General features: G+C 46.0%; 2 protein-coding genes across 6 annotated transcripts in view; one reads left to right on the top strand and one right to left on the bottom strand.

Annotated features, from left to right (window-relative positions):
- The window catches only part of SPRYD7 (SPRY domain containing 7), a 12,252-nt gene extending 11,334 nt beyond the window's left edge, over positions 1 to 918 (bottom strand). The window contains exon 1 of the mRNA XM_085325001.1: positions 791 to 918. Coding sequence (XP_085181127.1) covers positions 791 to 918 — 128 coding nt within the window. The remainder of the gene's footprint in view (positions 1 to 790) is intronic.
- A 9,731-nt stretch (positions 919 to 10,649) lies between these two features.
- The window catches only part of TRIM13 (tripartite motif containing 13), a 6,553-nt gene continuing 5,975 nt past the window's right edge, over positions 10,650 to 11,227 (top strand). For 2 of the 5 annotated variants that reach the window (XM_085325035.1, XM_085325031.1), the window contains exons 1-2: positions 10,660 to 10,779; positions 10,868 to 10,954. In XM_085325035.1, the coding sequence (XP_085181161.1) occupies positions 10,949 to 10,954 (6 nt within the window). In that variant the 5' untranslated portion in view covers positions 10,660 to 10,779; positions 10,868 to 10,948. Of the gene's footprint in view, positions 10,955 to 11,227 lie in introns of all 5 variants that reach the window. The other 3 variants (XM_085325034.1, XM_085325032.1, XM_085325037.1) reach the window with 3 other exon arrangements.

Genomic DNA, 11,227 nt, shown 5'->3' with positions numbered 1-11,227 from the left:
CGTTGGCGGTTATTACGGGCACGAACGGCGCCAGCGGGCAAAAACAGCCGCAAACCSCGGCCGCGCTAGTCCTGGCGGTGCTGAGTCAGGCCCTTCCGCCGCCCCCGCGGCTTCCCTCTGCTCCCCTCGTGGCGCGGCGGCCGGTAACGCGGTCCCTCAGGCGGGCGGCGCCTCTTTTTTCACCCAGTCTCTCAAATCAAACACTTCCTAAAAGAAGAAAAAAAAAATCCCATTAAAGTTGTGTCTCTCGGTAGGAAGTGAAAGTTTAAAAACACGTGAGCTGGCAGCCAGGAATGTACTTGCTTTTTGTTTTCTTTTTTTTCTTTTTCCCCTTTACAATTGAAAACGTCTGAATTTCTAGTTCACTTCATGCAAYGCTGTACTCTTCAAGTCAAATGTAATCGCAGTAAAGGACTACTTAAAAAAAAAAAAAACAACGCATGTCTAACAGCTTCAGTGAGATATGCCAGGAACCCGCGAGCTGATATGATAGGATGACAACGTGCAGCATGTGTTTCGCATTTTGAAATCATGCTCACTATCCTCCTTTTTTAAAAAAGTATTTATATCTGTACATATTTGGCAGACGGTAGATATCATGTCAGCGAACTTTTAGCAATAGTGTCCTGGGCCATGTGAAAATTGAATCCTTCTTGGAAATTCACTGGTCAGTTATTCATGGCTCCAAATAATGAGAACCACATTTATCTTCTTTCCTTTTTTTTCCCCCTCGGAAAAATAATAATAATAAAAAAAGACTCCTTGGAGCAAAACTTTCACACAATCTTGCCTGGCAGAGGCCGWGTCTTTGGTCCCTGGGGTCTCTACACCTGTTCCTGCGTTCCCTGTGAGTTTGCCTTTTCCCACTGGTTGCGCTTTGCGTGCACTGAGCAGCCTCACATCTGGCCTGCGCGACATCAGCTATCGCAGGAGCTCAGGAGAGAAAGACACAACGCGGGCCGCTTCACGATGGGGCAGGACTGACCTGCAAAACACTGGTATCCTCGGTCTTGCCAAGGCTTTGAGAGTCCGATGCAAAATATTCCTTCTCTTCTCARTGGATATTCAAACCTTAACCCAGTGCCCTGACACAGCCCCACGCTGCGGGGAGCAGGTCAGAGATGGCTGGAGCTTGCGTTAGACCGAGCGGCCAACGCCAGGCACTTTCCTGTCTCTGCAGCACGCATCTTGGGAGAATTATAGGAATGCAGTCAGAGTATGTAGAGATGCGGCAAGGAAGGCYAAGGCCCAKTTGGAATTGARTCTGGCAAGGGATGTYAAGGACAACAGGAAGGGCTTCTTCAAATACATCAGCAGCAAGGGACTAGGGAAAATGTGGGCCCACTACCAAATGGGGTGGGGGCCCCAGTGACAAGGGATASAGRGAAGGCAGAATTACTGAATGCCTCCTTTGCTTCAGTCTTCACTGCTAAGGGCAGCCCTCAGGAATCCTGCAGCCTGGATGTGAGGGAGAAAGTCCAGAGAAGGGAAGACTTCCCTTTGGTTGAGGAGGATAGGATTAGAGACCTTCTGGGCAGGCTGGACATCCACAAATCCATGGGCCTGGATGGGATGCACCCACAGGTACTGAGGGAGCTGGCAGATGGTGTTGCCAGGCCTCTCCCCATCATGTTTGAAAGGTCCTGGAGAATTGGAGAGCTGCCTGAGGTGCCTGAGGCCTGGAAGAAAGCCAGTGTCACTCCAGTCTTCAAGAAGGGCAAGAAGGAGGACCCAGGCAACTATAGGCCAGTCAGCCTCACCTCCATTSCTGGTAGAGGTGATGGAACAGCTCATCCTGGATGTCATCTCCAGGCATATGGAGGACAAGAAGGTGMTCAGGAGTAGCCAGCATGGATTCACCAAGGGGAAATCCTGCTTMAMCAATCTGATAGCCTTCTGGGATGGAATGACTGGCTGGGTAGATGAGGACAGAGCAGTGGAYGTTGTGTACCTTGACTTCAGCAAGGCTTTTGACACTGTCTCCCATAACATCCTCCTAGAGAAGCTCAGGAAGTATGGGTTAGATGRGTGGRCRGTGAGGTGGATTGAGAACTGTCTGAAAGGCAGAGCTCAGAGGGTCGTCATCAGTGGTATGGAGTCTAGTTGGAGGCCTGTGGCTAGTGGTATCCCCCAGGGCTCAGTACTGGGTCCCATCCTGTTCAACTTCTTCATCAGTGACCTGGATGAGGGGACAGAGTGCCTCCTCAGCAAGTTTGCTGATGATACCAAGCTGGGAGGAGTGGCTGACACACCTGAGGGCTGTGCTGCCATTCAGAGAGACCTGGACAGGCTGGAGAGYTGGGYRGAGAGGAACCTCCTGAGGTTCMACAAGGGCAAGTGCAGAGTGCTGCACCTAGGGAGAAATAACGCTAGGCAGCAGTACAGGCTGGGGGCTGACCTTGTGGAGAGCAGCTCTGCAGAGAAGGACCTGGGAGTGCTGGTGGATGACAAGTTGACCATGAGCCAGCAGTGTGCCCTTGTGGCCAAGAAGGCCAATGGTCTCCTGGGGTGCATTGGGAAGAGTGTTGCCAGCAGGTGGAGGGAGGTGATCCTGCCGCTCTCCTCAGCCCTGGGGAGGCCTCATCTCAAGTGCTGTGTCCAGTTCTGGGCTCCCCAGGAAAAGAGAGCCATGGAGCTACTGGAGAGAGTCCAGCGTAGGGCTATGAGGATGATCAGAGGGCTGGAGCACCTGCCCTATGAGGAACGGCTGCGAGAGCTGGGCCTCTTCAGCCTGGGGAAGAGAAGACTGAGGGGGGATCTTATCAGTGTGTACAAGTACCTGAAGGGAGGGTGTCAAGGGGATGGGGCCAAACTCTTTTCAGTTGTCCCATGTGACAGGACAAGAGGCAATGGGCAGAAATTGAAGCACAGGAAGTTBSGCCTGASCGTGRGGGGGAATTTCTTCCCTGTGAGAGTGACGGAGCACTGGACCAGGTTGTGGAGTCTCCTTCTCTGGAGATCTTCAAGGCCCGCCTGGATGCAACTGTGTCTACCATGCTGTAGGTGACCCTACTGAGCAGGGAGGTTGGCCTAGATGATCTCCAGAGGTCCCTTCCAACCTTACTGATTTTGTGGTTCTATGATCTGCTTACAAGGTGGTTATGGGACAGGATCAGCCWCAAGGCATATGCCTGTCCCAAGAAAAGGTTAAGGTGGACACTCAGAGGATGATGAAAGCATTGGGAAGGCAATGTGCAGCTCCTCTTTGGCCCCTCTGCCCTTCTCATGAGCTGCTCTAAAACACGGGGAAGCCCTATAGTCTTTCTGCAGCCTATTCTGGCTGTCTTTCAATATGTTTACAGGTTTTAAGTAGGCGACTTAGAAGTGTGCACCTTAATTTGCATCATTCCAGCACAGGAGGTATTCTCTGTTTCACTATTTATTATATCATTATTCCAAAGTGTTACAAAAAGACTATAAAAGTTTATAGAACCTGTCACCTCTCTCAATTAATTTACCCGTGTAAACAAGTTTTATTTTCCAAAAAAACTGACTATTGTTCTAAATCATATAAAATACGTGCTTCTATCAGTGGATACAGCTTTTGATTGTAACTGCTTATGAATRCATCTTCCAAACGTTGGCTAGTCTTGGCTAGTCAGTTTTAAGTCTCAACTTTTAAAGTCTTGTTTGCTTCTAGAGTGCTTTCTCATTAGTACAATTGTATTCAAAAGCTTTGGTGGAGTCTTCCCTGGTTTACTCAGGACTGGATGAACTGAGCAGTAAAGACTGCCGCATGTACTTAGTGAAAGGCTAGTACTCTATTACTGCACTGGTTTTATTGCAAAGTACATGGTCACATTTTGGAACCAGCTTTGTGTGCCTTTCACAGTTGCAGAATTTCCCTTAATTTAAATAGTTTTAGCTTGATTTGTGGCCTTTGGGTTACACAGGTGTTTCTCAAATGATTTATCAAAAGCTGTAGAACTTGAGGACACACAGTATGCAGAAACAGGGCTCTGATATGCTACTCCAGTAAATATAGTAAAGACTGATAAGATGGCTATAGCAGCCCATCTATACCTACCTCAGGTTCTTATTTATCTACAGAAAAATATCCAGTAAAGGTGTGCTGYGAACTGCTGATCTACAATGTCTTGCATACAGCAGATCATTTGAATGTATATATTTAAAGTCATACTTATCCCCAAACCAATCTGGGATGAAATTGTTGTTTCTCATGATTTTCAGCTGGTGTCTCATTTTGTGGCATTTCACCTAGAAAGCTCCCTTAACATTTTATTACCTTATATAATATGATGCAACTAATCTAACCCATGTGGTACGAAGTTATCTATCTTAGAGGTTTTTTTAAGCAGATATTCAAAAACCCTTGTTAAAAGAAGTTTTCATAGCAAGAAATACCTCATTGGCCTGGATGGGCTGTATCAGTCACACTTACCCCTTTACTTGAAACATGAGGTGAAATGCTGTCTTTCTGAAAATTGTGCCTAAAACCAATCTAATTTTAAGAGCAACTTTAAAATCTGCTTCCTTTCTTTTATTGGACTTACTGTTACAGCCCATAAACATTTGGGGTCAAGAGCTCACTTCCTTAAAATATGCCAAATGGGATTATGCTTGAACTTCTAAGAAGTAAATATTAGCTGGAAACTGATGTTTATTTATTTCATATGYAGGGCACCATCGTTCTGATTGGTAACTTGTTTTTCACATAATTAGACCCATTTAAGTCACTGTGGGATTTTTATTGTCTGTCACATGTTCAAGTTTGTTACAGTAAGTGCTAAATGATATATGCTAATATATTTTTAAAATATATTTAAAAAAGACTTAACCTCAAAATGACCTGCTGTCCTGTTCTTTCTCTGTGGCCCAGAAAGTCCTTTCCTCCCCCAAGTGACCACTGGGAAAGCAAACATGCCTTGCCACACGTGCTCGTATTGCCAAATCTGCTGGGCAAAGGGGGATGGGGCTCTTTGGGGCAATCTCTGGCGGTGCCTTGCCRCGGGCTTCCTGCCCCACCAGCCCCTTAGCTCGAGCGCCTCATTTTACAGGCGGCTGTGRGGTAAAATGTGTGCCAAGGCTCGGAAAAGCTGTCGGGGAGTCTTTGAGGAACATTTGTTCCCCTGCGTACGTGCGTGGCGGGAGAGAGGGTGTCCCGCAGAGGTGGCGCGGAGCCCGGTGCGGCGGTGACGGCCGGTGACGTCCTGGTGTCACAATGAGGCACGCAGGTAAAGCCGGCGAGATGAGCCAGGCCCTGAGTGAGGGTGCTGGTGCCTCGCACAATCCGCTACGTATAATGCTGGGCAAGCGGCAGGAAGGTGGAAGGTGGCCGGTAAGGAAATGTGGCTCTTTCACGGGCCTTTCGTGGAGGCTGGTGTGAGAAACACCAGCGAGATAGCACCATACTTGTCAGCCTGTTTTGAGCATATTTGGAGCCTGAGATGTCTCAAGATTTTTACAATACGCAAAGAACTGCCTCAAGAAAATGAAGAGCTGGGCTCCAGTGTTTAAAAGCGTAGCTGTGCTTGGTAGCRAAGGGTTAATTCGGCTTCTGCCTTTCTTGAGGAGTATGCACTTCTCTTCATYGGGGAGGCCAAGTATTTAAGGCCCTCCCACACTGGAAGCAAAATTATGCACAGCATGTCTAAACATGTTTGTTGCTCACAGGGTTTCAACTTCATTTATTTGAACAGTAGCAGCAGAGACATTTTGTTTGGGAACCATGTTAGAAGAGCAGGAAAAAAGAACGGTCCCATCCATTTCCCAAATGCAGGCATACTTGATCCTGCTGAGCTGAAACTATGGTCGTTGACTTGTTTTGTCCTTTAGCTCAGAGCTTCACCATGAAACGTAACTGTCTCTCATTAACCCTGCAAAGCAGATCCACATCAGCAGACAAGTATGTTTTAATAAGGTTCCCTGATATCACTGAAGCCAAAGGGAAGGGTGAACTGCATATCACCTATTGCTACAGTGTCTAATACAACATGCTTAATAGTTCAGTTCTCCAGAAAAATGATTCCTGTTCATCTCTGTTCTCCTTAAAACTCTGATAGAAAAAAACTATTAGGACGTGCTTCTCCCTTGCCATGAGCTTTGTGGGGGCATTTGCTCCTGGGAATAGCCAATGAAAGAAYAGTTATAAAATATGCTGGTGTGGGTTTAGTGACATCTGCATGCGACTTGCAGAGAGGTAAATGATAGTGCAGGCCTGGAAAACCAAGGTTTGTTTACTGAAAGCAGTCCTTCCACTCCCAGGGTCAGGCCTGTGGTTTGGAAGATGATATAGGCAAGGTCTCAGATGAAAAACAGGTTGTGCTTGTACTTYTGAAATCTTCATTATATGGTGTTCTTGTGAGGATTAGCATTCTGTAGGATGTCTTCTGCTTTGTACAGTTAATCTGACATTCGCCAAGTCATAGAAGAAATTGTATATGAAAATTAATTTTGTTCCTAGTTGTTCTGTTTACTTTGGAGGTCACTTCTCCTTTCCTCTTTATGCAATATAAGCAAAACCCACTGGAGCAGAGCTTTGATCTATGGGCAGTCACAAACCTCATTAAAACTGACAGGCACGCTGGCCATGCTTCGTTCAGTAATTAAGTTCTTTTATGGCGAAGATAGCGAAAAACTAGAAACCACTGCTCAAGGCATGGGGCTACATGGCCAAGTGCTAAGTCTGGCTAACTCATAYGAGCAAGCACTAATTTGGGGAAAGTCAGAGAGTTTTCTCGAGGGACCGTTTGCAGACGCAGCAGCGAGAGCGCAGATTGGTTGCAGCTGTGTTTGCCTGTGTGCATGTCAGGGGCCGGAAACACCAAGCGAGAGCCAGCAGACAGTGGGAGAAGCAGTGGTGCATGGCCCTGAGAAAAAGCCAAGGGACAGCTTCTTCTGGGCAAGCGTTCTGGCGAGAGCAGCAAACTTGGACTGCGGCACAGCGCTCCCTCCCATTTGCTTCCTCTGCGTGCAAGGAAATGGGATGTGGCTGTACATTCTTTGTAAATAAATAGGATTACACTAAGGAGATAACTGAATTCATCATCAATTTTTCCTCCTCACAGAAAAATCTGGCAAAGCCCTGAATATTAGTTAACTGTGTGGGTCAAAGTTCTGTGTGTAAAATTACAAAGCTATTCAATACTGCTAAAATAGTCATCAGAGACCCTGCAGATATCAAGGCAGTCTCTGAAAGTCAGACATCAAAACTGCAGTTGATCATTTCAATTGCTGATGATCCTTCACAGCTTTTTAGTGCCTGGTATTTCTACAATGCATATTAAAAGTAGCTTTTATGGAATGGTAACAAGAAACTGCTCTCTCTGATCTCTCTTTTGGAGTGTTTAATATAGTCCAGACGTATCTATTGAAAAGAAATATAGTTAGATACCACATAGCTGTGAAATGTTTATATGTGTTTAAAGTGTTTGATACACAGAGCTGTTTTTGAATAGTTTCCTTATTCATGTTATCTTACAGTGTCTTGTTATTGAGCTGCTATCACATTGAATCTATTGCAGATTTATTTCCATATTTCGGTCCCTATAGCACACGGTACATAGTATATTGCAGATTGTATCTCTGCATTTGGGGATATGTTCACATGAGCACAGCTGCATAAAACAGTGTGTTTCAAGAAGTCATTATCCCGAAGGCTGGATTTTACTGTGTGTGTGCCCTGACACCTCTGCGATAGAAGGTGAAGCCTTAACCTCCGTCACTGGGAAGTAAAGGCAGACRTGGAGCCAGGGGACAAAACTGGAAAATTCCAGGAGAGATAACAGAGCCCTCAACTATTTTCTTCTCCTTGGTGTTTCACCCTCGGAGACAATTCCAATCCACCAAGTAYTGGTAGCATGACTTCAGAGAGGTCTTAATGATGGCAAACACGAACATGGAAAAAACCTGTTACTTTTAATCCCAGCTACTTTTATCCAACAGTTCTGTGACAAATATCTTCCAGCACGAGACAGAGGGTGGCTGGGACCTGGAACGAGCAGCTGGTGCGGCCGAAGGGCAAGACCATGTTACTTTTGGCAGCAGTGCCGGCAATAGCTGGCTGGAAGCATTTGTGAAATTACGGCCCGCAGAGGCAGCTCTATTTTATGTTGCCATGCGCACAGGCTGCCACTGAAAAGACACTTTGCTCTCTTACACTGGCATCAGCATTTGTGTGGCTGCAGGATCAGCTGGATGAGGCAACTGATCCTGCTGAGAACTTTTTTTTTTAACTGAATTAGCTTTCAGCTCCGTTGGCAAGCAGATCTAACTTAACATGTGGCTGCGTGATTGTCAGAGCCAACAGAGGGGAGGCATCAGGAAAGCTTGACTAAGGGAGGGGGAAAGGATGTTATTTCTCTTTTGGCGGTAGCACAGTCTCAGGTTGGCTTGAGCTTCTCATGAATCCACTCTTGGGGTAAAATTACCTATCATGGCTTGAGTCAGTCTAATGGCTTCCTTCCACAGAAAGGGGAAAATCTTGTTCCTCTTTTCCATGTTAGCTCTGGTGACTGTCTGATCTTGTACTGAACTGCTTTGGCTCATTCAATCAGGAGAAAACTAACCCAGGCAAGGAAAAGAGAATAACGTTCGGCTGGCTGAGTGAGTTGAATCAGCGCAGTAAAGCATCCAACGAGTGGCAGAGCTGGTACAAGGGAGGAGGGTAGCAGCACAGAGCCCTAAAGTTGACTGAACTATGCGATCCAGCTTCAGCCTCAGAAATCTCCTGCCCTAACACTTAATAGAAGAACCACAATCTAGGCTCTCTCTGTAATTTATACATGACAATAAGCCTTATCCTTTTATCCTAACACAAATACAGATGTGTTTGCCTCGTAAAAATAGTAGATGTCACTATTTTATAATTCTTTCCAAATATACGTATTTTGGATCCTCCCAAAGGTGACACTTAACCTAATGCTTCAGTTTGACCTAAGGCAGTATTACCCTCGTTTTGATTTCTTTGTTAGATAGGGAAATATTGCCACAGCTGTACTGATGCTCTTTTTTCATCAGCCAGAACCTTTCTCTGAAACGTCAACATATGATCTCTGATGATGCTTCAGGAGGACACTCCGCACTTTCAGGTGTGTCAGTACAAGCTCATAAGCCAACTGCTCTTGAAAAACCTCTATAACAGCCAAGAGTTTATGTGCAGACAGATAGACTACATTTGTACGAAAAGTAGGTTGTGTACAGCTTCCAGAGCTCTATTACATATTTAAAATGTGTATTAGAAATAATCACTGAGACAGAGGTAGTAAAATGCCCAAATTATATTTGATCATGCTCAAGACAGCCGTGGTGCATTCAGCTAGTGGAGCACCATCTTTCTATGCACCAAATACAGAAATCCTGTGGCTGCATAGGAAATTATACTGTACCTGCTGTGTTTGTCCTGAGATTTCAGCTTTCAATTTTGACAGCTGATTTGATCTAAAATTTTCAGAAGGTCCCAAAGAAGAGATGCTAGCCCAGGAAGTCAGTTCTCCACTCCTGTGCCCATACAGCTCCCTCTTTCTTTATAAGGAGGCAGTCCAGAGCAGGATAAGGAAAATAAGCTCATGTCAGTCAAAAGGATTACTGGAGGATAAAATGAACTCTAAAAGTGTATCAGGAAAAAAAAAAGGAATACAAGAAATATATTAACTTAAAATGTGTGAGGAATATAAAATGTCGTATTGTTGTTAAAGTCTGTAACCACAAAATTACAGGAAAAGATTAGTAAAATTAGGAAATTCTTCATATAAAAATGGCTGTTGGGAAAACACAGATAAGGGACACTTGGATACTATAAATGTGCAAGCATGGTGATATCACTTGAGCACAGTTTTGGTAGTTGAGGAATGGATTAAACTATCACTTTTCAGAAACTACCTGCAATTTGTTCTAAAAACTGCAGGCACTAAACAATCAAGAAGAAATAAATGTGCCATTACAGTGCACCTACAAAAGGCGAGTAATCTTGGTTGCTGTTTGTGTAGCAATTCTAACTTTCTAACTAGTTCTAATTCTAACTAGTGCAACCACTCTGCAATAAATAAGGGATCAAATGCACACGCATATGAGCACTCTGAATAGGATTGTCATTAGTCAAACTTTTCCCACCGAATTTGCCTGAGCAGACACGCCAGCTCAGGTGAGAGTGGCAGGAGGGAAGGCCGGGAAGGCGAGGAAGAGGAAAGGGGCACTATGGCAGGAGGAAGGTGAAGGGATCTCCCTCTTTTGGAAGCAGTAAATGGGGAACCGCAGCCTCAATGTGTTACTGAGTTTTAAAATCCAAATTCCTAAACAACTGCAAGATGCCAGGCAAGCGAGGGAGCTTCATTTCATATAGTCTAGCCTGCAAACTTGACTTGTGTGAGTAGTCCTCGGCATTCATAATCCCCTGTGCCAATGAATGATGTGACTGCAGCGGATGAATGAAGTGTGAATGAAGAGTAAGGGAATGAAAAGAATGCAGGAAGCAGAGTACATCAGTTTTGGAACAGCTTTTGATGAAGTGTTTCACAAAATCCAACTYGTAAATAGGTTCACTTTGGCTTGGATGCAAGAGCTGTTACGTTGACTGAAAACTAGCAGAAGGGCTGCAAAAGGATAAAAATCACAAAGCTCCTCTAGTATCTCCCTGCAACCCAGCTCCCATTTCACAGCCCTAGAATTGGTGGATCCTCCCACACGGATGCGGGACTCCCTCCTGCTCCGGCTCCGTTTTATTGCTGGGAGATCGGGAGATCAGCGCGGTGTAATAGGCCACCTTAACCTTCCTTAGCCGGGTACTGTTAATAGATTTACCAGCRGAAAACAGTACATAAAGTATGTTAAAGCAATTAGGAACGTGCCTTCATTGCCTTACAGCGCGCGTGAGAATTCCTGGCCAAWTTTGTTTGTTTGTTTTAATCAGTGCCTGCAGGAAGAGGAAGATGCTTCAGCTGAACCGCCCCGGAGCAGCGCTCCCAGCTACGCYGCACAGCTCGACAGCCTCATGCACGTAAGTCGCAGCTGAGGTCCGGGAATTGAGGAAGGGATTAAGGTCCGAGGAATCAAGGCCCGACAGGAACCGCTCAGCATCTCAGACCGAGACCGCCCATCCGTGCTTCGGGCCGCAGAGCGAAACCTCCGGCTCGCGGCGCCTGGAAAACGCCAGTCGCCCTCTTCGGCCTCGTCCTCCGCGCAGCCCGGGGCGGGGGTTTCCTCGGGCCCGCGCAGCCCGGGGCTGTGCGTGCGTGGGCGGGAGCGGAGCGGCGCGGCGGCCGTTGGCCGT

The sequence above is a fragment of the Rhea americana genome, unplaced genomic scaffold (assembly GCF_003343005.1).
Source record: "Rhea americana isolate MKP2758 unplaced genomic scaffold, rheAme1 scaffold_95, whole genome shotgun sequence".
In the NCBI taxonomy this organism is placed as follows: Eukaryota; Metazoa; Chordata; class Aves; order Rheiformes; family Rheidae; genus Rhea; species Rhea americana.
The sequence above is the reverse complement of the archived record's forward strand: the minus strand, read 5'-3'. Positions and strand labels throughout refer to the sequence as shown.